Source organism: Tiliqua scincoides, chromosome 3 (assembly GCF_035046505.1).
Source record: "Tiliqua scincoides isolate rTilSci1 chromosome 3, rTilSci1.hap2, whole genome shotgun sequence".
In the NCBI taxonomy this organism is placed as follows: Eukaryota; Metazoa; Chordata; class Lepidosauria; order Squamata; family Scincidae; genus Tiliqua; species Tiliqua scincoides.
The window spans coordinates 115312399-115340262 of NC_089823.1; the positions used below are offsets into that span (position 1 = coordinate 115312399).

The 27864-nt window shown below is 41.7% G+C and overlaps 2 protein-coding genes across 5 annotated transcripts in view; one reads left to right on the top strand and one right to left on the bottom strand.

The window, feature by feature from the left end:
• Positions 1-2563, bottom strand: part of PIBF1 (progesterone immunomodulatory binding factor 1) — a 144079-nt gene extending 141516 nt beyond the window's left edge. For 2 of the 4 annotated variants that reach the window (XM_066620022.1, XM_066620023.1), the window contains exon 1: positions 2176-2563. The gene's annotated coding sequence lies outside the window, so the exon portion shown is untranslated. The remainder of the gene's footprint in view (positions 1-2175) is intronic. The other 2 variants (XM_066620021.1, XM_066620020.1) reach the window with 2 other exon arrangements.
• Positions 2407-27021, top strand: DIS3 (DIS3 homolog, exosome endoribonuclease and 3'-5' exoribonuclease). The gene is made up of 21 exons (XM_066620019.1): positions 2407-2908; positions 4359-4516; positions 5524-5717; positions 5845-5918; positions 7661-7825; positions 9097-9264; positions 10151-10264; positions 10415-10552; positions 10980-11126; positions 11672-11788; positions 12520-12621; positions 13821-13885; positions 13972-14056; positions 15306-15433; positions 16944-17030; positions 17776-17932; positions 18314-18528; positions 20285-20453; positions 22670-22828; positions 23438-23560; positions 26250-27021. Exons 1-21 carry the CDS (start codon positions 2663-2665, stop codon positions 26331-26333), a joined length of 2895 nt encoding a protein of 964 aa, XP_066476116.1. The 5' UTR covers positions 2407-2662; the 3' UTR covers positions 26334-27021.
• The last annotated feature ends 843 nt before the right edge of the window (positions 27022-27864 follow it).

Below are 27864 nucleotides of genomic sequence, written 5' to 3' on the forward strand. Positions count from 1 at the left end.
TATCTACTCAAAACCAAAAGCTTCTTGTTTATGCATCCCAGTTAATACGTATTCCGGAAATTATCTGCTACAAACACAACATTCAACTGGCAATTCTTGCATTCATGAAAAAGAGACTATACTGTATTTTGTGATTCCAAATGTGAGCAATATTTCTCAATATTGCCAAACTCAAATATCCATTCATCAGTCAAAAATCATAAGCAAAATTCTCCTTTCATGATATTCTTAATGCGAGATACCCTTAATGCACCAAGGTGGTAGATCTGTGACTTGATTGTGGGACCCACATAATTTTTCATTTGACGACATATTCAGTCATGTCAGTGCTCATCTGAAGACTAAAGGAATACAATCCAAGAAAAGGTTTATTACCTTGGACAGGACTAAGCCTTAGGCTGCAATCCTATACATACTTTTTCGGGGAGTAAGCCCCATTCTACATGATGGGACTTACATGCCAAGAATTTTCTGTTAGTCAGTAACTAGTTTTGCTAGACAACCATTCCGAGAGCGAATAGCATGATAGGCCAAGAACCCAAGAAGTGGCATTCTGGCAAATCCCATTCTTTAAACTATCACTTCCTTCTTACCCCTCTTGATAATACCTTGGCAACTGTGATAGCCCCTCCCATCTAAAATGTGGCCTGGTGGCAGCAGTGGCGTAGCTAAGGCGGTGCAGGGGGTAGCAGTTGCATTCGGCATCAAACTTTAGGGGGGCAACAAGCTGAGCTTAACACTAGTGACCAAAATTGTGAAAATCTTGGTATGTAAGAATAATACCATCAAGTTACATATCATTGGAAAGGTAATTTAATGCAGAGTGCAATAAAATAAATCACATTAGAATATCTGCATTCTATCAAAAGTTATGGCCAATTAACCAGAAAATTAAAACACAACTGTCTTGTGGAACAAAAAGTGGATTTGCTTAACTCTACACTGACCAATGAGACTGACTGTTCTGAGTGCCAATGACATGTTATTATGATACAGTATGGAACCAATAACTTTTTATTTATTTACTTAATTAAATTTGATTTTATCATGCAGGGGGGGGGCTACCAAATTTTGTTTGATCCCAGGTAGCAGATAGATACCTTAGCTATGCCACTGACTGGAGGGAGGCAGTAGAGCAAGTGGGTGGTGAGCTGCTGGTGGGAGGAGGTGGGAGCCTCCCAATTTTCATTTTTTAAAAAGCCTGGGCATGATGTCAGTTCCGGTTATGACATCACTTCAGGGGCAACATTTTGAGCTTGGCACCGGGCTACACGATCATTAGGTATGCCGCTGGGTGGCAGTGGTGGTGAGGTGTATTTGCTCAGCTACAGCTGGTGTGCCAGCTCTGACCTTATCTAAATCATTGATCACTGTGATTCTTGCAACGGGCTCTATGTAAGGCTGCCTTTGAGACTGTTTGGAAACAGTAATGAGCACAGATTGCAGTGGCCCCTGTAATGATGGGTGCAGGGTGATTTGACTCCGAATACCTTGTTCAGTTCAGCACTCGTTATTCATAAACACATTATGATGTCCTAGGACCCTCTTGGGGGGGGCGACTAGTAATTAATGCCAAGTGCAGCTAAAGAACGGGCAGCTGTGATATGCAAGATAATAATAACAATGCTTTAAAATAAAATTAAATAGGACGCATTGAGGAATATCAGCCTAACTTATAAAGCTGCTGTAAGGGTTACTGGCAGAACACATGTAGAAGAAACAGCCTTGAAGTACTACAGAAATGCTCCAACCACTCCTGAGTCTCCCTCATACACATGAAGGCACTGGATGGGGAAAGGGGGGAACTGGGGAGCTCTGAGGGAGGAGCAGCATCCTAGCTGGGGCATTTCTGCCCTTCAACAGCAAACTCACTTACAAAGACGCCCCTCCTCCAGTTGAGGGACTCAGATCCTAATCCTGTCCCTGTCTACTCAGAAGTCAGTCCCATTATAGTCAATGGGGCTTACTCCGAGGTAAGTGTGGCTAGGAGGGCAGCCTCAGGGCTCAAGGCAATGCCTGTCTACTCAGAAGTCAGTCCCATTAGAGGCACTGGGGCTTACTCCCAGGTAAGCGTGGATGGGCTTGCAGCCTCAGCCACGCGGTGAGCCACACGCCAGAGGCGGAGGAACGAAGGAATAAAGGCAGCGAAGGTACCTACGACTCCCCCCTACTCACCTCCCGTCCCCAAAGCGATCGACTGCGCATGCGCCCCTCAAAGCGCCGACTTTGCCAGTTCTGGTCCGCCGTAACCAAGACAACACAACGGACGCCACAGAGGCGCCTACCTCCCAGTTCTCCCGCCCTTTCGCACTGCATGACGGGAAGATGAAGATCAAAACGGGAAAGAGCCGAGGACGGCGTAACCATAGACTGGGGAAGGACGTGACACAGACGGGACTTTCAGGACTAAATTGACAGCGGCTTTTGATCGGCTCACGACGATGCCGCTCTATCCTTCACACCTCTATGGTGCCAATCCCGCCGTGGCTTTGGAAATGCGACGTTTATCCGGACGTGCGCGTGGCGACGCTGAAAGGGAAACCGGAAGTAGGGTCATGAACGCCGGGAGCGACTGTTAGCTTGACGGTGGCCGGCGGCGCCCACCTTTCTCCGGTCTCGAGCACGCGTCGTTTAGCCTTTCGCTGGTTCGCGGGCAGGGAAGATGCTGACCTCGCGCACCTTCCTGAGGCGGACGCGCGCCGGGGCGGTGATGAAGGTGGTGCGCGAGCACTACCTGCGCGATGACATCTCGTGCGGAGCGGCCGCCTGCGGGCTGTGCGGCGGCACAGGCGAGGAGGGCGGCCCGGCGACCGGGCCCCCCCTGGAAGTGCAGCCCAGCGGGGCCGCCAGCAGCCTCTGCCCCGCCCCGCACTACCTGCTGCTGGACACCAACCTGCTCCTGCACCAGGTGAGGGGCCTCCAGGGGTTCCGCCGGTGGCGTAGCTGGAGGGGGACGGAGCAGCCAGCGTGGCGGGCCGCATGGCTCCGTTTTGCCCCCCCGCCGGGAATGGCTCCGAAGGGAGGGGCCGCTTGCCCGCCACGCCGAGGCTCCCTGCCACGCTGGCTGCTTCGCCCCCTCCAGCTACGCCACCGCATTCAGCTCCCCTCTTATGATCTCTGTCTTAAGACAGCCATTTCCTGTGGCAGGCTGGTGTGCCGCCAACGGTTCCCAGGTGTGGTGCAGCTGAGGGTCATTGGAGATGAGCCCCCACTGGCCACACAGTGAGCCTCGTTGGTTGTCACAGGATCAATGCTGCACCTTGCCAGTGTTGCCTTTGAACCCACAAAGGCGGCGTGAGTTTCGTTGTGCTGCCTGGTGTGTAGCGACCCACTAGCTGAACACACCCGAGGGAAGGCATAGCGTCCTCTCACCTTTCAGAGGCTCACGGGCAGGGAAGCTTGTTTCTAGCTGGTACCGCAGCAAGACCGCACTGAGGCAACAGCTCAGGTCATGCGCAGATGGATGAGGTGGTGGTTTGGAAGTGACCTGGAAGATCCAGGTTCAAATCCCCACTCAACTGTGAAGCTTCCTGGGCAACCTTGGGCCAGTCGCTATCCCTCAGCGTCACCTACCTCACAGGATTGTCATGAAGACAAAAGGAGGGGGGGAACCATGTACCCTACCCTGGGCTCCTTGGAGGAAGGGTGGTATCAAAGAAAATCTAAAAAATAAATTTGCCACTAAATATGGAATAAATGTATTTTATTTTTAAGTTATAGTATAATATATGTTAGTTTTATATATATTTTAATTTTTTAACTTTTATTATGTAAGCTGCTTTGGGTACTTCTTGGGGATAAAAAAACGGGATATCAATACCTCAAATAAATGTTCGATTCTAGGCTGGTCTTCGTTAGAGGAGCTCCACAGGTTTAAAACTGATGTGGTTTTTCAAAAGAGATTAGGCACTTTACTAAAGGAAGTGTTTTAGTATGAGCACTAACAGACTATAGAAAGGGTTCTTAAGAGCTGTTCCCTTCCTTTTAAACTTAAGTGCTGCAGAGGTTTAGGACTAAGGACTGCTGCATCTTCCAGGAGTTATGAGAGATGTCTTTTTATCTGGGCAAGCATTTAGCGCTTAAGCAGTTACTATATTTTTGAGTGTGTCTTGTTATATCTATCTTAAATAAAATAATTTTATAAAAATACATTTTAGTACTGTGACTTGACTTGCTCTTTCTAGGACAAGAAGAACTAAATCTTTTTAATTACACAAATACCAGGAATCTTGTGGATAAGAATTTGGTTTCATGTGAATTTCACTAGCATTGAGAATGAAGTCTGCCTGTCTAATCTAAGCTTATGTGAGTTAAATATCAGAATGAACCTAAAGGCTGTTTTTATATTTTCTTTCTAGATTGATATTGTTGAAGATCCAGTTATTAGAAATGTGATCATTCTACAGACAGTTTTGCAAGAAGTACGGAAGCGGAGTGCACCAGTATACAAGCGAATAAAAGATGTGCTGGCTAATCCTGAAAAACACTTCTATTCTTTCACTAATGAGCATCACAAGTAAGCAATTTGGGGCATTAATACATCTGTCAGTTCATTTACCAAAAGCGGGAACTGATATTAAGCACAATTTTCCCCCCAAGTAGTAGCAGTTTTTAAAAAAAAATCACTGTGGTGTTTTCCATTTTATGTACTGTCATATAAACATGGAATTTTTTTCTGAAGGTGGTGCAGTGTCATGGAACTATGTTCTATAATTGTTGAATATATTGCTTGGAGTGTCTTGGTTGTAGAACGTTTTAGGCATTCTACCCATTGTGTTTCAACTGGAATTTGCGTTAGATTTACATATCTATTATGTATGAACATGCCCTTTGTATTGTATTCTTTAATTTTTATTCTGCCTTCCTTCCCCCACCCCCACAATGTGATACCCAAGGCGGCTCATAGATGTAAAACACAATTATAAAACAGCACGATTATAGAACAAATATCATTTTAAAGAAAATTACAAACATATGAAGCTACTAAAATCTTAGCACAAATAGACCAAATCAGTATAGCATAAGTATAGTCCCCAGTGCATATAAATCCAGTCAGTAAAGCAGCAGCATAAAATTCTCCATTAATATTACAGTCAGACCCTGTATCACAGGATAAAATATAATTAACCCAGCAATGTGCCAAGATTGCTAAATAAAGCACAGAGACATTCTTACACTGTCCTAGACCTACTGTGAATGTACCATGGTCTCTAGCATTCTTTGGAGTTAATGTGTATGCACTTGCTGGCCTTATGGTGCACTTGTGCCTTCTCAGCACATATCCCAAGCCTTAGTGGTCATTCCAAGTTTCTCTTCAGAGTTTGGAATGGCCATCTCAGAATCCATCAGATTTTGAAATTCCTCTTGAAGTGTCAGTAGAACCTGGGGAAAGAAATTTGGTTATTCTGATACATATGTGGAATTAGAACTAGATTGTTCCTTCATCTCTAAAACTGTGGGAGTAATTCATCTTATTCAACAACTGAATGTTTCGTTTTCTCTTTTTTTTTCTTGTACTACCAGAGAAACATATATAGAACAGGAGAAAGGGGAAAATTCTAATGACCGCAATGACAGAGCCATAAGAGTGGCAGTAAAATGGTACAATGAGCATCTGAGGAAGATACAGACCGAAGAAAAGATGCAGGTCATCTTGCTTACAAATGACAGAAAAAATAAAGAGAAAGCTTTGGAAGAGGGAATAACTGCTTATACATGTAAGCCTTATGATCCAAATGGAAAACTTGTTGCAAAATAATGCTAAATTTTAGTATTAAATTGTTGCTGTTTAAATTATTCTTGTTTGATTTATGACTCATTTTGTGTATGTTTTCTTTCGTATAGGTGAAGAGTACATAAAGAGCTTGATAGCAAATCCTGAACTTGTGGATCGACTTGCTTCCTTGAATGATGAAGAGGTACATATTACACTTCTGGTTTAAGGACTTTCAAATATGAATGGTTTGTAGAATAGTTTTCTAACTGTAGAAGGTTTGCAACCAAACATTAAAATGTTTTCTTTCATTATTAAAAGAATTCAATATTATTAAAATAACACAATATGTATTTGTACATTGACCACAGTTTATGCTATTGAACAGTGGTCTCTGGCTGTCTTTGCTGCCACTTTGAGGCAAGGAGCAGAAGGGATGCGGGAAAACTATAAGCTGGAGATAGTTGGGAACAGAGCCACAGCTGAGTGCATGAAAACCACAGCTGAATTGTCAATAGCATCTGGAAAGCACAAACAGAACCTTTAAAAAACGCTTAGGAGAGTTGCACTCTAATCCTAGTGGTTGCTTAAAAAAATTATAGACAAGATCCATATCTACCATTTGGAGCTGTTTTGAGATAATTATGATTTTCTACTCATGCTTGCAATACAGCATGAAATTAGCTGTATTTAATCAGTATTGTTTTATGCAATGGGCCCTCATCTGTGGGCTCGGCATCCATGGATTTGAATATCCGCAGATGCAGAGCCCATCGCTGGAGGGCCTCGGAGACCTGGACATGACTGGTAGTGCCTTCCAATTGCTTCTGGAAGGCCTTCTGTTGTGTAGGAAGGTCAAGCTTCTGTAGACTTCTGAAAATCCTGGAGGCTTCTGAAAGGCATGATTTCCCCCATTTCACTATCCATGGAATTGGTATCCATGGGGAGGGGTTCCTGGAAAGGATCCCCGACGGATACCAAGGGTCGACTCTACTTTATTAGGATTGATTTTATTTGTCAATTTCAGTTAGTAACCCTATTGATAATTGTTGTAAGGAAGGTTTAAGGTGGCCATTTTCAATGTTTTTCATCTCATGGCACACTGACAAGGCCCTAAAATTGTCAAGGCACACTATCAGTTTTTTGACAATTGAAAAGCACACCAAACTGAGGGCTCACATCCCATTGGTCCTACTAATATATGACCCTTCCCCAAACTCCCGTTGTACACCTGCAGACCAGTTGCGGCATACTGGTTGAAAAATCGCTGGTTTAGAACTTTAACCTGAGCACTCTTACAAGCAAATTCAGCTTTAGATTCAACTTCTTTTTAAATGTCTTTAGAATAAAGTAGAACTGGCAAAACATTGTATCAGTGGTGTGGGGGGAAAAAAGTGGGTTTAGCTGGGCACAACATTATATCCATTTAGAAGCATTTTGTATTCATTGTTTCTTTGAAAGGCATGATTGAAGGTACAATCCTACATATGCACTTACCTGGAACTAGGTCCCATTCAAATTGATGGGACTTGCTGCTAAGTAAATATTCTTAGGATTAAGCTGTGAATAAATGTGGTGATTACCTGTTTCCCTTTTACAGTTTCGATATTATGGTACAGAACTCAAAACAAAATATTTTTGTGTTCTACAACCCATGGCTGAAGTTGTTGCTAAATCTAAACTAGTAAATGGTTAGAATCATATATTTCTGTATGTTGACTTGGCTTCTTTTGGAAGTCGAATTGTTTGTAATTTAGTGCTCTTGATCATTGCTGATGACAGCTAGGTGAAGAAGTCCTGCCATCTCTTGTAAGGATCCATTTGAACACTAATCTTGGTTTTATTGTTTATAAGATATTGCTGTGGAATTCTGCAGTAGAACTGATGGACTGAAACTTAAGTTTTAAAAGCAGTGACCAAGCTAATATGTCCACATTACTGTTTCAGAATGAGATAGAAAGCGGAAGAATCATTTTCTCAGAGCATATTCCCCTCAGCAAACTGCAGCATGGCATAAAGTCTGGTCTTTATCTTCAAGGAACCTTCAGAGCCAACAGAGATAATTACCTTGAAGCTACGGTTTGGGTTCATGGAGATGGAGATGAGAGAGAGGTTTGTTTGCTACACAATTGCATGTGAAATCGTTTCCTGGGAGAGGAGGATGAGGAGATGGTGGGTTTCTTCATAAGCAGATATTTTTGTCTGATGTGTAGCATATTTTACATAGTTAAAAAAGGCAGTTGGAATGGGAAGAGTGACAAATGAATGTATGTGGTTTCAAAAAATAGTCCCATACTTGTAATTCAAGTTCTCTAACTTGTAATTTTGGCTCCAGTATCAGGAACTGGCTCTTAAAGAATTCACTGGGGCTTACTGTTGTGTAAAAATGCTTAGGATCATTTAAAGCTGAATCAGTGATATTAGTAGCTCATGTATCTGGTTAAGTTCAGGCTGCAATTTCCCTTAATACCTATTACTATTAGTATTTACATTTTACACTAAAAGGTTCAAGCTTTGAGATGAACGTAGAACATTTCATGTCATTCCCGAGTGTCAAGACCTTTGAATAGGTTTTTTGGAGAGGGATGTTTGCTGTCTGTAGCAAAGTGTGAAAACTAGTCATTGTTCTTTGAATTGTTTTAGATTTCTATAGTTTCTTTATATTAAATCATGATTTGCCCTTACTTTTTCAGTCATCAGCATGATGTCTGTCATTTAAGTGGTTTAATCTCATACTCATGTACATCATGATGTACAAATATACTAGTCAAGTGACGGGATATAAATGTAGTACTGATAGCAGGGTTAAAAATATCTATTGCTTTGTGGGGTTCATTGTGTCTGCAGGCAAGACACATAAACTTGGTTTCTTTTCCTTGAGTTATAACTATACTTTACATTTGTATATCTAAACCAGATGAGTAGGCAGGGTTTGAAATGCATTTACAAAACTGGCAGTTTTAAACCATATTTAAAGCAGCTTCCCTTCCTCTCTGCTTGCAAGTGCCAAATGTGTTCTGCTGAGATTTTTGTTCTGTCTGGTGTTCACTCCGCAAACTAAACCATGTCCTGCATATTTGGAATGTAAAGCTAGGTTAAGACACAGAGCGTATATGCATTATTGTAGGAGATAACCTGCAATTTTACTCAACATGCAACAATTGATTGAGGTTTCCCTCACTTCCATCAGACCCTTTTGGAATCATTCCCACCTTTCTTTTGGTAGACATTGCTTTCTTTACCTTGGTGGCCTCTGTGAGACTAGGATAAACATTTCTTCAATAAATAATTTAGTTTGAAGCCTGAAACTTCTGTAGCTTGAGGTTGTGACTTCATAAAGTGGTTTCATTACTGTTTAACCATGTATATTTTCATGATAACAGATAATAATACCAGGACTTAAAAACTTAAACAGAGCAGTGCATGAAGACATTGTAGCAGTGGAGCTCTTGCCAAAAGATGTATGGGTCGCACCATCCTCTGTGATCTTACTTGATGATGAGGATCAGAACGAAGAAGATGGAGAAAAAGAAGAGGAGAGAGAAAACAGTGTATGCCATGAACATTCCAGGTTTCTCTGTTCATCTGCACCTATCCTTCTCAATTTTGCTATGAATCCTGCTCATTTGCTAATCAGTTACCGGCATGTACATATTCTGCGATACAATGCAAACCCAGGAATAAGGAATTTTGGGCTGTGTGCCTAATTCAGCACCCACAGAATTTCATATTTAAAAGCACTTTTCTGTCCTTTATTGCCAGCCAGAAGGTATAGGGGTAATGCTTAGTGAAATCTTCAAATTAAGGGGGGGGGGAACATTCAGTAAAATTTGACAATAATTGGAGCTTCAGTATACTGTGTATCTCCTTGGTTTTCCCCAAGGGCTGGCCAATGCCAAAGCAACAATACAAAATGAGAAGGCTAATGGAAATGTTCATCACCAGAGTAACCAAACACAGCTCTTTGTACAGAATGTGATTTTGTGTTTGACACAGAATTGTGCATCATTTATTTTGTTTCTCTTAGTCTTGAGGAGGATCATGGAACAAGGCTTGTCCAGTGGAAATCCTACTCAGTCTTCTGTTGGTTTTTGAGATTCCTCTTGGCAGTTGAACCTACATTTTTTAATAATTTATGTAGCTATAAAATCTAGGAATGGACATCTAGTTTTACTAACTTTCTAATGAAAGCCAAAATATTCAGGATGCTTCATTCTACAAGAGGCACAAAATTATTTGCTTGTGTAGAAATATGTTTTCCTCTGAGCACTCTTAAGGAAAGCTTATGGAAAGCTGGGTGTTCAAGTGATGTCATAATATTGAATGTGACATGGAATGTTATATACTGTCATTTGATCTTGGAAAGTTATCCTCCCTAGTTATGTGTTGAATATGTTGGTTCAATGCGATCCATTTTTTGTTTTTTTTCATACCTAGCTGAAGAATACTGTGATCAAGAGCATGTTGCGACCAACTGGCAAAGTTGTGGGTATTATCAAAAGAAATTGGAGGCCATTTTGTGGCATGCTTTCTAAATCGCACATAAAAGAGGTAAACAACTGTAACTGAATTCTTCAGTAGTTTGTTTTTCCCCCTCTAAGCCATTTCTGCTCTGTTGCCTATACACAATAGGGATCAAATGTATACACCTGTAGACTGGGCAAAAATAGGTTAATAGGCTTCTTTGTCTACACCTAACAGGCACGAAGGCATTTATTTACACCAGCTGATCGCAGAATCCCTCGAATCCGAATAGAAACAAGGCAGGCATCGGTACTTGAAGGACAAAGAATTATTGTTGCTATTGATGGTTGGCCTAGGAATTCAAGATATCCTAATGTAAGTCTGAAGTTAAAAATATAATCCCTGCTTAATTGTCCCTGAAGAATTAGCAAATCAATTTTAATGATCAAATCTTTAGAGAAGAGGTTATTCTGAGCCTGTTTTGCTGAATGTAGTGTTGTGGTGGGCACCGTGTGGCCTGCATTACAATTTCCCACAACCTACCATTCTGCTCTTAAAATTACTCAGTTCATTACTGTTGTGACCTAGACAGCGTCTGCTCAGTGCCAGAGTTGTACTTGCATTAAAATGAACAAGCTAGCAGTCTGGTTTTCTGCATACTTGCTTGTGAAGTAAGTTTCACTGAGTCCAGTAGGGCTTACTTCTAAATAGACATACATCAGCAGCTTAAAGTAGTTTTTATAGTCTTTACTTTTACTATTTACTAACAACTTTGAATATTAATAGATGTGTTTTTTTCTAGGGTCATTTTGTAAAGAATTTAGGAGCTGCTGGAGACAAGGAGACTGAGACTGAAGTCCTGTTGCTTGAGCATGATGTTCCTCACCAGCCCTTTTCCCAAGCTGTACTTAGCTTTCTTCCTCAAATGCCTTGGAGCATTACTGACCAGGTACAGTAACAGCATTAATTACAAACGAAAACACTAATTGACCAACATTACTACTCTCTTGACGTTAGAATACATTTTTAACTGCAGTGTGAAGAAAGAATAACAAGGGGAATAGGACAATGATTTTTCAGGGAATAGGAAATTTTAAGTTCCATTTACCTCTGCCTATCCATAAATGTTAATTCTTCATCGTACAGTTTTGGCACATGACCATCAACTTTTTAAATAAACTAGAACCAGCCAGAGATTTAGTGCTGATTTACCTGTTGTGAGTAAAATTCTTAATCTGCCACATTTTCAGTTTTGGGTTCTTAACTATGATATTAGCATAAATTAGGTGTCTACATTTGACTTCTTTTTGATAGATTTATTGCATGAAGGAGTATTTGTAAGTCAACTTAGCGCATGCATGTGGCATTTCATTATTGCACAATTTATAATTAAGAATAAAAAATTTGTTTAAATGGTATATACTTTTTCTGTAATGATCATAGTTGGATTTTTGTAGCAGTGTTTAAACTCCTTCTGTGGGGAAAAAATTTCAGGATATGAAATTTAGAGAGGACCTGAGACATTTGTGTGTGTGCAGCGTAGATCCTCCTGGTTGTACCGATATCGATGATGCATTGCACTGTAGAGATCTGGAAAATGGAAATCTGGAGGTAAGTTCTCTCAAATTTCAATAAATACAGACATGTACTTAAGTGTACATCCCACCTTTTGATTGGCATACTGAAAACCACTAATGAAATTTAAAGTTGTTAAATATGACTTTGGGCGCAATCGTATCCTGTGCTGGAACAGGCAAGCCAAGTTTGCGCTGTATCCAGCACAGGATAGGGGCCCAAAGTGGCTCAGTCAGGGGTAAGGGGAAACATTTCCCCTTACTCCATGTAAGGCACCCTGGCCCCAATGGGTCTCCTTGGACCTGCACCACCTCACACAAGTTCGAGGAGAGCAGAGCGGCTTGTAGCCACTCCAGTCTCCCCAGGAACGGGGGTTGTGATCCAGCATAACTGCCAGGTCCCAGCCCTGCCTCCTGCTCCCCACCGCCCGTCCTCCCTCCTGCCCCGGAATGCCTCCCTCCCTGCCTCCCCCCCACCCACCCCAGAGCCTTGCGTTGGCCCAGCTGGGCTGACACAAGGCTCAGTGCCTCCATTGGTGCGGAGGCTTGTGTCAGCCTCTGTGCATCAACCTTGCTGACTCCCAAGGAGGCGCAAATATGCCTTATAGCATGTTCGCGACCTTCCTGGGCCATCGCAAGGGACTTGCGTCAGCCCAAGGTCATCTCTGGATTGTGCCTTGTATGCCATAGACCTGTTGATATAGTGTGAGGTGTTCAGTAAAATATATGTTCTTAGATTAATTCAGAATGTTCCAATTTATTTTCTAGGTTGGTGTACACATTGCAGATGTCAGCCATTTCATTCGCCCAGGAAATGCTTTGGATGAAGAATCGGCAAAAAGGGGCACAACTGTGTATCTTTGTGAAAAAGTAAATTTTTTTGTAGTTTTTTGCTCAGGTGGGATTTTTTTCTTGGTTCCACCTGAGTTTCTTCCAGAGATGAAGTGCATTCCAAACACGAACTATTTAAAGATGTCTGGGTTATAATTTTGCGATGAGGGAGAATACTCTTCTTTTGGAATGTCATTGTCTCTTGATATTGACAGTAGTCACGAGGAGAGGCCCTAGAAAACAGGAACATTTAGGAGTGTTTGTTTATAAATACTCCTGAAACATTAGCCCATAGTGTTAAGAAGCTATGATGCCAAGCATTGTGCAATTAGCAGTTTCCAATAGAAAACGTAATCAGACATTACTAATTGTTATCTGAACAGGGACTGCTGTTGATAAATGTAGCTTCGAAAAAGGAACTTTGTAGTATTCAAAAACAATTTTAGTTTAATCAAAACCATGTCATTGTCTAACATAGTCTTAGGATACAATGAACTGGATTTTACACCATTTTGTTTCATGTGGGTTAATTTTGAGTGTGTACGTTTTTCAAAGCTGGCAGTTATTGGATAAATTAAATATCCTTAAACCTTTCAGCTGTTCCCTTTTCTCCTTCAGCAGTTAGGGGACAGCTTAATACTTCATTGGGAATAATATATAATGGTTTTGCTAGAACTTCATACGTGTGTATTATTCTATTGTTGTATAGTATGCTTTATAGAGTACTTTGTGGGATGGCAGGTCCCAAGAAGCCTAGTCATGCTTTTACAAGGATCAGAATTTCTGTTCATGGCTGCTTTTGGGGCAGTTCTTTCCAGTTGTATTCAGCAAATACACAAAACATTCTATTACAATGTAACTGGATAGTGGTTGAACCTGCTGCTGTGTGCCACTTAACCATTGAAAAAATGAAACCACCTGATTAATTAGCGATATGTCTTGTATTGAGCCTCTTGTGAGCAGGTTCAGTTATGGGCAAATACCCACGAAACTGAAATTTTGTCATTTAAGTAGGAATCTTAGGACACTGGTGTGGAACATTCTGTATCTAAACATGCCTGTTGGAGTAACATCTGTAATGGGATAAAGGCAACCTATAATCACATGGGTCATAGTTAAGCACATATAGTAAAGCAAGCTAACAAAATATGTACAGTTCTTTAAACTTGCTCTATGGGAATAGCTATGAAAAGTAATGACTTAAATAACTGCAATAAATTTATGTTTCTGTCTCACAGAGAATTGATATGGTTCCAGAATTGCTTAGTTCCAACTTGTGTTCACTGAGATCTAATGTTGACAGGTAATTTTTATGTCTTCAACTGTTTAGATATTCAAGGTGTCACAAGTACCTTTTGTCTGTTTCATCAGTCACTTTTCCCCTTCTAGACTTGCTTTTTCGTGTATATGGGAAATGGATCACAATGCTAACATCTTGAAAACCAGGTTTACCAAAAGTGCCATTAATTCCAAGGTAGGGTTAACATTTATTTGGTTATTTGGGGTGGGGGAGCATGCTTAATAAAGTATTTTGATAGACCTGGCCCAAGTGCTTTCATGCCTGAGGCAGTATGATTTTTTTCTGTTCCTTTTTCCCCCAGTGCACACACCACACCCCACTACCTGTGGCTTCATTGTTAGTGTGATTCTCTCCCCAGTCATTGTACTTGCAAACAGTCTGGGTGAACAAGGAAATCCATAGAAGAGAGTAGGGCATCCTAAAGTGTTGTCCACTCCATTCTCCTCTATAGATTTGTTCTTTTGCTCACTCTTTTTTTGTTTGAAAGCAGAGTGAGTAGAGGAGAATCACAGTGGTAGCATTGCCTGAAAGTTAGGGATGCGGTAGACACAGTCTACTAGGAATGGGAGAAAAGATCATTGCTGCAATCGCACTTGTGCTTTGGGGTCATAGCTGAACCCCTCCCCCCATGTGAATGTGTAGCTCATGGGCCTGGCCAGAAAGAGAGCAAGCAGCTGGGATCAGTGGGGAGGCATGAGGCACTTGTGGGGCCATCCTTTAGCAGTTCATTGCTCCCTTCAACCATCATGGTGAGCACACAAACCCTCAGTTTGATGTCTTGCTCCGCCTCAAAAGGGACTGCATGTAATTCTGCACTGCAGTGGAATTCGTCCTGGGGAAAAGACAAAAACTTCCTGCAGCCATTTTCTGGAAGGAAGGGGCGTTATCTTCTAGCCATCCTGGGTATACTGACCAGTGACTGGGACCCAGATGGTCTTCTCCTTGCCTCTGAAGCCACAGGATGAAATCTGGATGATTAGAATACCTGTTCTAAAAAAAGAAAATCTGCAGTTGTGTACCATAGCTAACCACATAACATAGCTAAACAATCTGTGCTATATTTTGCATTGCTTCCTCTAAGTTCTTTAGATTTTTATTTTATTCCATATTCAGTAAATTGACATCACTCTTGTGATGTAATATTGACATGCCTCTTTTGCTGAGGCAAGCTGATATAGGTAAGCAATCCAAGTTACTGCTTTGCTCTTTAGAAGACTTTAATAAATCTCCTTATCTACTCATGGATGTTTTTGTAAGTCCATGGAAGTTGCCGTTGCAAACTTGTAGCAGATTTTTGGCAACAGTTTGTCTATGACACCAGAAGTGGGCTTTAAATACTGTTGCATTCAGATCTCTTGTATTTAAGAATTACTACACTTGCCCTTGTGTTTATTGCTTTTATTTTTGATGCTTTTCTGTGAAGGCTTCTCTTACATATGCTGAGGCACAGATGAGAATAGATTCCTCCAGCATGAATGATGACATTACTACTAGTTTACGTGGTCTGAATAAATTGGCCAAAATTCTTAAGAAGCGCCGGAGAGATAATGGGTAAATAGTTCATATTATGTATATTATTATGTGCGTTCTTTTTTACTCCTGTAGAATTGGTACAAATCAATAAAACCATCTAGCATTTGTCCGTAAGAATCTTCTTGAAGCCAGCACTGTGAAGAAAACAATGACAAAGCTTCAGAATCCTATATAGTATAGCAGTTTCCAAACTGTGGTGAGACATTGGGGTTCCTCAGACGGTTATTGATGTTTTCTAAGATTAGTCATAGTTTGCCCATTACTACCAATTGTTCTATAGTACCTATAGCAGAAAAGTATTTGTTTCTAGGTTACACACTCAGTTTAAATATAGCAATGTTGAGAACTTACAGGCCATGCCAATGAGCTGTGCACCCCAAGAGTGTGCCCCAGAATTTTCTGCCATATATTGGGTTCCTTAGCAGGTAAGTTGATGTAGTAAGGATTAACTGAAGGAAAAACATTTGAAAAGTACTGATTCGAGCAAGGATGGCCAACCTGCAGCGCACATGCCACTGGTGGCACTCAGACACTTTCTAAATGGCACAAGCAAAGTTGCCATATATTTTCAAAAAACATTTAAATAATAACAAGGAATGCACCCCAGCGGTTTACAGTGTGTTTGAACTCTTTGCCACTCCTTACTCAACATGTTCCCAAGTTTTAATGCTGCAATGGGCACACTCAGAGTGACCATAGCTGCTCTGACAGGAAAATGGAGAGGAAAGCGGGAAAAGAATGATAGACAGGAGAGAGAGCCAATAGGGCAGATGCTAATGAGCTGCATTCTGCTAATGGGAATGCTTACCCAAGAAGGCCAGTATTGGTGAAGTGCTGAAAAGGAGAGGGGTGGGCTGTAGAAGGCAGCAAGTGGTGGCAGGGGCAGCATAGAGATGGTTAATGAGACCAGCAAAACCCAAGTGACACAGTTGGGCAGAGACACCTTCTTCAGGAAAATCATCTGTGAAGAGATCCTGGTTAAAATCATCTTTGAGGAAGAGATGAAGGTGGGCAGGCAGGGAGGGCTGGGCTGGGCTGGGCTGTGCAGAAGGGCAATGAAAGCACCTTACATGGACCTCAGAATGACTCCTCCTGGGCTGGACTAAAGGTTCATACAGGCTGCCTTTCTAGCCTCATCAGCAGTCAACCTGGTGTCTTTGGAAAGCCCCAAATAGGCAACAGCATGCCCATGATTTTTGCTCTGTACTTTCTGGCACTTGGAGGTAGACTGCTCTTGAACTCAGAGGCTGTATTTAACTACTGTGGTAATCACTAAAAGCGACATTAAGATGGAGTGGCACATTCAAGATTCTCTACATAAAAAGTGGCACATGGCATGCTGCAAATTGGCCACTCCTGGATTAGAGCTCACGCTATGCAGACACATTTTATTATGTACAGATGTTTTTTTGAGGGTTATGATGTAAATTAGTCTGACTTTGATTGGTTTCTAATTGAAAATCTGTTTTTTAAAAGATTCTCCTCCTGTACAAGTTGTTTTACTTTGTTTAAATACATTGCCTTTTAGGGCTTTAACTCTTTCTTCTCCAGAAGTGCGTTTCCACATGGATAGTGAAACTCATGACCCAATAGATTTACAAACAAAGGAACTCAAGTAAGTTTTATCTACTGTTTTTGTCATGATAAAATCATTTTATTGTAAGCATCCCTCTAACAGTGCACTATTGGTTCTCTGCTATGAAAGTATGCAGCAGAACATGGCAACAGTTTGCACAAATAAGTTGCATAGCATAAACGCTAGTGTTCATCATGTGATGGTTTGTGGACATACTGCAGTATTGTTCTGACACCTTTTAGTGTCCTGTTCTGTATGCATATGCTGTATGTGTACATGAGATTTGTACAGACTGTCCCCTGACCATCTAGTAAGCATACAGCTGTGAAGAACATTGCATAGAACACTTGTGTATGCCTTCCATGTTCAGCTTTCTTTGTGTGTACTTTGCCAAGTTAGTCATGTTTCACAAGTAACTTACATGGCATAGAGAGGTAGGGTCATGCATGACCCTTTGTGTATAGTGATCCTTTTGCTTCCTGCACACACAACTGTGCTCTTATACAGGAGAGGTGGATGAGGGAAAAGGAAGCTCTTTTGAGCCCTTGTAAGAATCCTTTGCACACTCAGTTTTCACTTGGTCTGAATTTAGCCATTGTAGAAATTGTTCAGTGTAACCTACAAAATCATCAAATAGAAAACGTTTCTTTTCTCTGGAACTATACAGTGTTTCTAAAGTTCACCAGGGTTGAGTTCTGCTTTGGTCTGCAGAATAAAACATGCTAGATCTAAGTGGACTATCCCTAGTCTGTCTTCTTCTAAGTGTAATATTTCCTGTTGACAGAGAAACCAACTCTATGGTTGAAGAGTTCATGTTGCTTGCTAATATCTCTGTAGCACAAAAGATCTATGATGAATTCTCTGAACATGCCTTACTGAGAAAGCATCCTGCTCCTCCTCCATCAAATTATGATGTCCTTGTGAAGGCAGCAAAGTCTAAGGCAAGTTCTTAACACTTGGAATATGAAGAGATAAAGGCTTGTGTTTTTCTTTAATCTGTATATTGTCTTTAGAGATGTTGGTTGGCTGTATGGTGTTCTACACATACACTGATGTTTTTCAGGTTCTCTTCCTAACCGCAGCCCTTTCTGTACAAGACTGGCTGTTAAGTTTTTAGGAAATTCACAGTGCCATTTGAATTGAAATTGCATGCCAGATTTTGAGGTTTACTTGACACCTTTGTACAGTATCTCCACCCTTAGTGAGCTCAAGACAGTGTTCCACATTTGTGAATTTGGTCAGCAATAGGATCAGCAGTACAAATTCAACTATTCCACACTGTTCTGAAATACTAAAAGCAGCTCTTCGTTTTCCATTTACAGGGCTTGGAAATCAAAACTGACTCGGCAAAAAATCTGGCTGATTCCCTTGACAGTGCAGAATCACCCTCTTTTCCATATCTGAATACGCTGTTGCGTATCTTGGCTACTCGCTGCATGATGCAAGCTGTTTACTTTTGCTCTGGAATGGATAATGATTTTCATCACTATGGTTTAGCATCGCCTATTTATACACATTTTACATCACCAATCAGGAGGTACTGTAGTTTGTGATGTTTTCAAAGGACAAAAAAGTAGCTGTAGCAGTCAGTAAAGAGTTTGACAACTGGCACATACCACTAAATTCCGTTGGAACAGATGACTGTAATGTTGCTTTGGCTGTCTGTTTGTTCAGTTGCACTCTATATGCAAAATTTGCATATTTTTATTCTGCTTGCATAATTTGGTTTTATCTTATAGAATTTTGAGTGGCTTGACCTTTTTTGTTTGTTCAGGGACTAATAGAAAAGGGTTGGCATAGTTTGGGAGGGAGAAAACCATAAAAGGCCAAAAGCGCTTTGTGGAAGAGATGGTTTTTTTTAACTTCTGAAAGGCATGGAAATATTGATATGATAAATATTTACCATTTCTGGGTCTCTTTGATTGCACTGTAATTGTCCTAAGGTGACTTAAGCCCAAATCCTAACCCACTTCCCAGCACTGGCTTAGCTGTGTCATTGGGGTGTGTGCTGCATCCCGCAGTTGGGGGGCCACTCACAAAGGCCTCTTCAAAGTAAGGGAATGTTTTTTTTCCTTACCTAGGAACTATATTACCCTTATGTTGGTGCTGAAAAGTGGGTTATGATTGCACCCTTAGGCACATATTGAACTCCCCTGTTGAAATAATCTTAAATGTGCTTCACTTCATTTGGATTGTACCCAGTGTTCTTATCTGTAATAGCTAGAACAAAGGATTGGATACTAACTGTGTGCTTTGAATAGGAGGTTCTTCTTTTCCATGGAATGCAAAATTGGAATCCAACCCACAGTGTGCCACAGTTTGCCCTCTGCATTTTTTATGATAGGCTTTTTATTATGATATCAATTTGTACTGTACGCCTTAATTGTTTTTTGTGAGAGTATCGTATGATTCAGCTTTGCATACTGCTTTGGGCACGATTGTGCCCAAAATGTCATCAGATTTTAAGAATGATAACATGGTTTACTGCATAATAATTGTATGCTGTAAAGAGCATCAAGTGATTTCTAGGTTTTTGCAAAAATGCACTTTTAAATACTTGCATGCAACTTTGAAGCTTACAATGAGAGCAAGTATTCTCTATGAATCTGTTCAGCTGTCTTGATGTCTCATTATGTGCACAGCAGTGCTGCCTAATAATAATAATAATAACAACAACTAGGTATTTATATACCGCCTTTCTGGTCATTGGATTACTCCTCTGACTTTATTCAAGGCAGTTTACATAGGCAGGCGTTTCTAAATCCTTCAAGGGGATTTTTACAATCATAGAGGTTCTCTCTTTCAAGAACCAACAACATTTCAGAATGGATCTTCCTGGTTTGTTCTCACTTCTGGCCTCCAGTTCTCCCACGCAGGCTGACAAGCAGCTCCATCTCTCACATGGAGGGCAGCCAAGACGCTTCTTGCTCACACCAAGAGCAGGTGGAATCACTCAGCTGGGCTTGTCAGCTGCTTCAAGGTCTCGCCATTCTCAGCCGTTCAGGGAGCTGCCGGTGTCCTCGAACTGGCGACCTTCTGATATTATCTTCGGGCTAACGGAGGCTGTACCCTCTAGACCAGACCTCCTGCCCAGACCAGACCTCCAGTGTAAATAATTATTTACAATGTAAATAATTGCAATATCCAATTCCATGTCCTCTCATTAATCAAAATTTTCAGAAACATAATTCTGCTTTTGTGGTTTGCATATCTAACCATAGAAGCTTATGGACTTGCAGCAGATCAGTTGCTGTGAGTCCTCTTTTCAGTGTTTGTTTCTTCTTCTGTTATAGGTATGCTGATATAATAGTGCATCGGCTTCTAGCTGTAGCTATAAAAGCAGACAGCACTTATCCCGATCTCACAGACAAACATAAATTGGCAGATTTGTGTAAGAATCTCAATTATAGGCATAAGATGGCTCAGTATGCGCAGAGATCATCTGTTGCCTTCCACACCCAGGTAAATTGTTCTCCCTTCTTATTCTTCAGAGGTTTGAAAACGGAGAAATATTGGTTTATCTTGCTACTGTGATTAAGATTTTTGCAGTTCTTATTTTTGAATATTTTTATGTTTACAAGGCTCCTTTTGAGCCAAAAAGCAAGCTATAAATGAAATTTAATTTTTCAGACGACATTGAATGTGTTTGGCTTTGTTACAGAAAGCTCATGCCAGCTTACACAAGACTTCCAATGGCCTTCCATCCACTGGCGTACCTGGAGGGGGGCAAATGGGGCAAAAGCCTCGGGCACTGACCCTCCAGTGGTGCCTCCTCACCTTGCCCCCCCCCGCCAGAGGAGGAGCTGCCAAAGGAGCTGCCTCTCCAGCTCCTCAGCGATGAACGGAGCGGCCCCCTCTCCCCTCCTCCTTTATAGGAAGAAAGGAAAGGGGCGCCTTAGAGAGGCAGCGCGATGGGAATTGTGATTCCCATTACATTGACGCTCTAGGGCGCCCGTTTCCTCTGGAGGAGGGGGGAGGGCGCCCTGGAGATGCAGCATGATGGGAGTTGCAATTCCCGTCATGCTGACGCTCTAGGATGCCCCTCCTCTCATCCTATAAAGGAGGAGGGGAGGGGGGGCGGCCCAGTCCTGTGCTGAGGCACTGCTGGAGCGGCAGCTTCTCGCTACCGCTCCACAGCGCTCCTGGGCGTCCCTCAGAGGTGGAGGGGAAACGCGCCACTCCTGGGTCCAGACACTTCTTCGCCACTTGTAAGTGATGCGGAGGTCTCCATTGCAGTGTTCTGGGGCTGCTTCCAGTGGCCCCAAACTGCTCCAGTGGAGACCTCTGTGCCGCATACAAGCGGCGCAGGAGGCTCCATCGGGGCCTCAGCTGCCTCCTCTGTTCCTCTTTTGAAAAAAAGGGGGAATGGAGGAGGTAGCTGTGCAGAAGTAATTGCGGTGACAATGTCACCACAATTACTTCCAGATTAGGGGCGGAAAAGGGGGTGTGGGGTGTGGAAAATGGGAGGTTGCCTTGGGCGTTCCTGGGGGTTCCCTCGCCACTGCTCCCATCAAGGCATCAATCTGGTCAAAACTACTTAGCTTCACTGAAAGAACTTGTTCAGTCCTTGTGTTTAAATTTTAGATAGAGTATATTTCCAGAGTGAACATAAGTACAGTGCTTTGAATATATTGGAAACTAGGGATTTTGTGTCAACTTTTAAAAGTCTGAGTTGCTTTATCTTACTATTGAATTTCTAGAACTTGGGATAAAAAAAATTTTTTTTTTAAATTAAGGATGTGAGCAAACTTCAATTAAACACAGTTTTGTAAATATGATTCTACAAGGAGAAGGTTAAACAGATTTAACTTTGGCTTCATTTGAATGGAAAACAGTATTTGGCTTCACTGGATCATAATTTTTATCATTCTGCTTGAAGTTTTTTACTTTAACACAGCACTTCTTCCTAAAAACAATGGTCCATCTTAACTTTATATGAAGTAACATTTTTTGTGTGTTTTTTAAAATGGCCATTATAAAAAAAAAGATCTGGACAAGTCTGCAGTAGTAATTAGCTGCTTTGTGACTGCAGAGGTGAGTGGAAGGATGAACTGGCTGAAGGCACTGGCCAAAGGAAGTAATCTGCTCAGAGATCTTGGACTAGTGTGGAATATATCAAATTAATAAAGTTAGCATTATGATTTCCAAAGAAATCATAAATATTATAATTTTCTTGATATTAGCATGTTTTACCTATCCTCATGGCTGTTCCTCCCCAGCTTCCTCCCCCAAAAAACTTACTGTAATAACACCAAAAGAATTTATTCGATACTGTTATTTCATGATGAACTATGACTCAGAATTGCTGTTGGGTGCTGCCGGTTAATAAAATAAAACATAATGGACCCTGTAGCCAATTTCTGGTAATAGCACTTGGCAGATCAAATGCCAGATATTGCGCCCTTTAGTGTAGACAGAAGGTTGCTTATCTTTATTTAATGCTTTTTCTATTATGGAAAAATAATAGAAAAATAATAATAAATAATAATTTATGGAAAAACGTATGAAAAATATGAACGTATGAAAAACATTCATGAAAAAATATGAAAACGTATGAAAAAAATTTTTTAGGGAAAAAATTGTGTGAATGAAGCGCCTTCTAAGACCATGTTGGTCCATCCAAAAATGTATTCTTACAGCTTAATGCCATATAAGGTTTTAATGTTTTCTTTCCCCAGTTGTTTTTCAAAAACAAAGGTGCCGTGAACGAAGAGGCTTATATTTTGTTTGTAAGGAAGAATGCGATTGTTGTTTTAATTCCCAAATATGGCTTAGAAGGTACTGTCTTCTTTGAAGAAAAAGATAAGCCAAAACCAACACTTCTGTACAATGATGAGGTAATGTTTCTTTTCCATTCTGAATGTAGCACTAATTTGATACTTTCTGTACAAAACATATCTTGCAAGGTTTACTGTTTGAAATATGTGGAAAACGAATCTCCTATCAAAGTAAAACTGCAGCATGGAACAGTGTGCGAGAGCAAACTAGAGTCACACTTTGGAATATCGCTTTTTTGTCAAGCTACCCTTCAAACTTGTTTAGTTTAAAAGGGGGGTTGTAGTATGCACTACTTGTGGGAGTCAATTTGGCTCTTGCAATCGGATACGTTGGTGGACTGAGCTGTTTAACGGGAATCGAGCTACAGTACTCCAGTGACGAGGCAGTTGATTGTGATTATCTCTCACTAGCAGCTTAAATCCATTTGTAAACCAAGTGACTTTGAAAGAAAACCTAGGGTATACTTTGTGCCTCCTGAAAGCCAAAGCTTAAGAGACTTTTAAAATGGTTTTTGCTTGGTTTTACTTCGGTGTTTTTGAATACTTAATGTAAACTGGAAACATATACTTAACAATTAAGCAATTATGTTCGTTATAAATTCAGTACATTGTAAAATTAAAACTCAGTAAATAATTTTTTTGACTTGTTAAAAATGTTTGTTTTTGTAGATTCCCTCTCTTACAGTGGAAGGCACAACCTTCTATACATTTGACAAAGTTAATGTGAAAATCATGTTAGATGCTTCTAACATTCAACACCAGAAAATCCGTATGGCTTTAACAGAACCCAAGGTAGGTTGCTGACAAGTCAAAATGTGATTTTCAGTTGAGCCTAAAATAAAGTTAGAAATAATTTTGGTAGTTCCTTGGATTAAACACCTGAGAAACTTTGAGGGAAGGTTTTTTAAAAAATACCGTAGATACTCACCTATAAGGCGATAAAATTGTGCCCCAAACTCATGGGAGATTCGTCCCCTCACCTTATCACCACAGTCACCCAGCAGACAGAGAGTGTGAGCGGGCCATTTGCACTGGGGGGAGGGACTTGGCAGGAGGATGGGCAGCTACACCTCCCCCCAGCCTGCACCCTGCCGGTCACGCCTGGAGCCTCAGAGGGGGCAGGGCATGGGGGTCAGCCTGCCTGCCGGCGTTCCCCCACACCCTCTCAGGGCCCTCTGTGTGCACACCCTGCCACAGTCCTGCCGCCTGCAGGGGCAGAGAGCAGAGTGGGGGCGTCCTGGCTGCCGCCGCCACCGCCAGACCAACGGAGGGCAGGGAGCGCGCAGGGATCGTCCTGTGCTGCTCACTCCCTGCCAGGTACTCCCCGGCACCTCCCTCCCTGCTGGCCGCAGCCGCGTGCTTGAGAGTGGGCAGCGCAGGTCGTTCCCCGAGTGCTCCCTGCTCTCCGTTGGTCCAGTGGCAGTAGCCAGGCCCCCCCTCCACTCCCTGCCCCCTCAAGCAGCAGGACTATGGCGGGGAGTGCAGACAGAGGGCTGTGAGAAGCAAGGGAGCATCTGCTGGTAGGCTGTCCCCGCATGCCCTGCCCCCTCTTGGGTTGCTCCGGGGCTCCAGGCGCAACTGGCCAGGTACAGGCTGGGGGGAAGCACAGCTGTCCATCTTCCTACTAAGTGCCCCCCCCGCCCAGGTGCGAATGGCCCACTCTGTTTGCCTGGGTGACTGCCCCATGCCCCGCATGCCCTGGCTCCTCCGGCTCCAGGAACAATGAGGGGAGCGGCTGGGTGCAGGCTAGCAGGAGGAGTAGCTGCCAGGCACTCCACATGAGGTCCAGAGGCGCCGCAGCCCTTCCTCCACAGAGGGTCTACTTCCAAGTAAATCAGGTGCAACTATGTGCAGCTGCACTTGCTCAGTCACTCCTAGTCGCTTGTCTCTCTGCTGCAAACTGAATTGCACACTCCTAGTTGTGTGTTCTATGTTGTGTGTTCTACATAGAGCCTTAGGCTTAAGGCACTAGGCACTTTAAAGGAGGATTAGATTAATGGTTCTACTGGTATGCTGTTTCCAGTGTACTTAGAGCCCAATCCTAGGCTTGTCTACTCAGAAGTAAGTTCCATTAAAGTCATTGTGGCTTACTCCCAGGAAAGTGTGGAAGGGATTGTGGCCTTACTCTGATAGTATTTACAAATGGTTGTTAAGAATACAGTTTTAAAAATTAGTGAATAAAAATTATCTATGAGATCATAATTTTTAATAAATTAGAGACTATTTTTAATACTGTAAAAATAGTGTATGCATGTATGTATAGGTGTATACATACTATGTTTGTATATTGTTTTTAATACTATGTTTTAAATAAATTAGTGACTGTACAGTTCTTAGGTAGCAATTGCTTGTAGGTTATTTTTAAGGATCTGGCTCAGGTAAAATCAGACAAAATTAGTCAGACTCAGACACCCCCCCTAAGTTTAACCCCTGACTTATCTGAGGGTTGTAGAAAATCCCATGATTTTTTTTTTGCCTACCCTCGACTTATCTGTAGGATCGACTTATGGGCGAGTATCTATGGTAAGCTCCCTTAAAAGACTGATTTTTTTCTCCAGGAAAGACTTGATAGGTTTCAGTTTTGTAAAAGAACTTCAGATGGAAGGTCAGTTCAAATTTATCTTTCATGCAACTCCACCTTTTTGTGGATTAAGGGAGTCTATACATTTCACTCTTGCTGACTATCCATTTTCATCAAGAAGAACTATGCCTGGGAAAGAAAATTTTCAGTTCGAGTTTGTGCAAGCCTTCCTTACCCATGTTGTGTTTTGAGTGTTGGATGAGCACTTTCCTCCATTTCCTCTGGAGTCTGTCCTACACTGCCACAGTCATGTCGGAGGACTTGTGCTGTGCACCACTGTGTATCAGCATTGCCCCTGTTTCTGGCAGGATGGTGCTGTTCTGAGAAGAAGCTGCAGCATAGCTTCCTCTCGCATGACCTGGGGTTTCTCATGTTGCCTTGCCAGCATGGAAATGAGTCTGTTTTACACCGGTTCCTCTGCTACTGATGTAACACAGTAGGATTGATTAGATAATTTCAGTTGTATGCAGTCATGATGTTCAGTGGGTTTTAAAGACAGCTGACTTTTGCTCACTCACAAGCAAAATGTCATAGTGGTGAGGTGAAATGTGTGAGCCTGTTTACTGGAACAGCCCTTGGAGGGTGATGTGCCTGCTCTGAAATACCTTGCCCCCTCTATGGGACTCCTGTTAATAAGCAACAGTCCCTCCCTGCATCATTTGTTTCTTGATAGAATGTGTGACAGAATGTTGGGAACTGCTTTTATATAGATGGATACTCCTGTTAGTGGTAGCTTTCTGTTCAGCGAATTGTATGTGATCTCACAACTTCTCATCCCTTTATTTATGAAAGGCATTTTCATTTAGGAGTTTTGAAATGCATATATTCTACAGTTGGTTCATGTACTGACTAGCAACAAACTTTAACCCTGAATTTGAATTTTTCCCCTCTCTCTGTTAGGTATTAAACAGTAGCGATCCCACTCAGGCCATAAAACTCAGCAGTGACAACGAACCAGATAAGAAGAAGAAGAAACTAGAATAGATGCGTTTCAGCAATGAATAAATTGCTCCAATAACAAATTGTTTGAGATAAATTGTATATAAAATTTTATACAGTATTAGAAGTTAGAAAATTTGTAATGATTAGCTTTATTTAAACTTTTTTATTCTCCCTTGGTGTAATGTAATTTTAAAAATATGTTCATGTAAAGGCATCACTTAAAAATAAATCAAAACTTTTAGAAATTGCTGGCTGTGTTTACGCAGGGAAGAAAATATAGAATATTTAGGATTGGAAACTAATCTTTCTGATATGAAATTTTCTGTATTTGAGCTCTGTTAACATAGAACTTGTGCTGTGTAATCCTGTAGCCTTGAACTTTTCCAGAGCTGCAATTAGAGCATCACTTCTAACTTTTAAAAAATTTGTCTTTTCCCCCCACCTCAGCCATTTTTTTTAAACTTTGGTTAGCCACTGGTGGTGGTGCTACTGGTCTCATTTTGATATTGAAATGAAAGAAGAGGCTTTATTTACTCCTCATGCTCCCTTGCTTGGCTTTTTCCAGCTGATAGTGTGTGCAGCATTTATGCTGAAGGAACTATATTCCAAGGGACAGCATGTGGCTTATGTTATGCTAGGCTGCAGTATGGAGAGGAAGATTTCCATATGTTGAATACTGCTTCTCCACTTACACAAACCTTGATTTTTTTTTAATTAGGGTAAAATTAGTTCAGATGTTTGTGAATAAATTTGTTTTTTGTATTATAGATACAGTAAACTTTTATATTATAATGCCCTGATGGTATTTGGTGTAGAAGCTTCTAGCAGCGATTGAGTGATCTACCTTAGTGTCACAGAAGAGAAATCTAGGCAGAAAACTATCCAAAAGCTCTTTCTAGATTATTTCTGGTTCTAAGCAAGAGAGCTTGGATATGGAGGAAAGCAATGATTGGAAGACAAGTCTAAAGCCTTCTTCTCAGTAAAGTAGTAAATGGGTTATATTACTCCAACATGTCTGTCTTGTACTATCACCGTCTTAGGTCTGGCAGGCCTTCCCCTCCACCCCTCTTGCTACTATGTGAGGGAGGCCTACATGCCAGCTTAAGCCTGGTCGGGCTCCTGACAGGAAAGCACCCAAGAGCAGCCTCTGAGCCCTCACAGTATTTTTGGCAGGAAATGTGGCAACTATCTCACAGGCACTTCCCCATAGCCATGCAACAAACAGCCCAGGAGTACTCAACTTTTGCCACACTTAGATCACAAGTGGTGGCAAAACTGTGTGAGAGACGTAGAGCTATGGTTATCTACAGTGCCTGTCTACCCTGGCAGGTCTGTGCATTTGGTGCCCTGTTACAGTGGCCCTGCTCAATGCATACCTGCTGTGGTCTCCACTTCTCACCCTCATACCTTTGTGAACTGAGTGGGGTCAGGTAGAGCACCTGCCTCGTGCTGCATGCACACTATGCCAACTGTGCAAGAGACAGGAGGAGATGGAGAACATGGCAAGCCCAGCAACAGCTCTTCCAGCATCCAGCTGGGGATGTGTTTTCTGGGGTTGGGAGTGATCTAAGTC

What these genes read in the sequence shown, in the direction of transcription:
- DIS3 (XM_066620019.1), top strand. Translation starts at nt 2,663, where the DNA reads ATGCTGACCTCGCGCACCTTCCTGAGGCGGACGCGCGCCGGGGCGGTG. An exon ending in CTGAGATCTAATGTTGACAG is followed by an intron (nt 13,886 to 13,971) that starts GTAATTTTTATG and finishes TTCCCCTTCTAG; the next exon opens with ACTTGCTTTTTCGTGTATAT. An exon ending in TGGCTTTAACAGAACCCAAG is followed by an intron (nt 23,561 to 26,249) that starts GTAGGTTGCTGA and finishes TCTCTCTGTTAG; the next exon opens with GTATTAAACAGTAGCGATCC.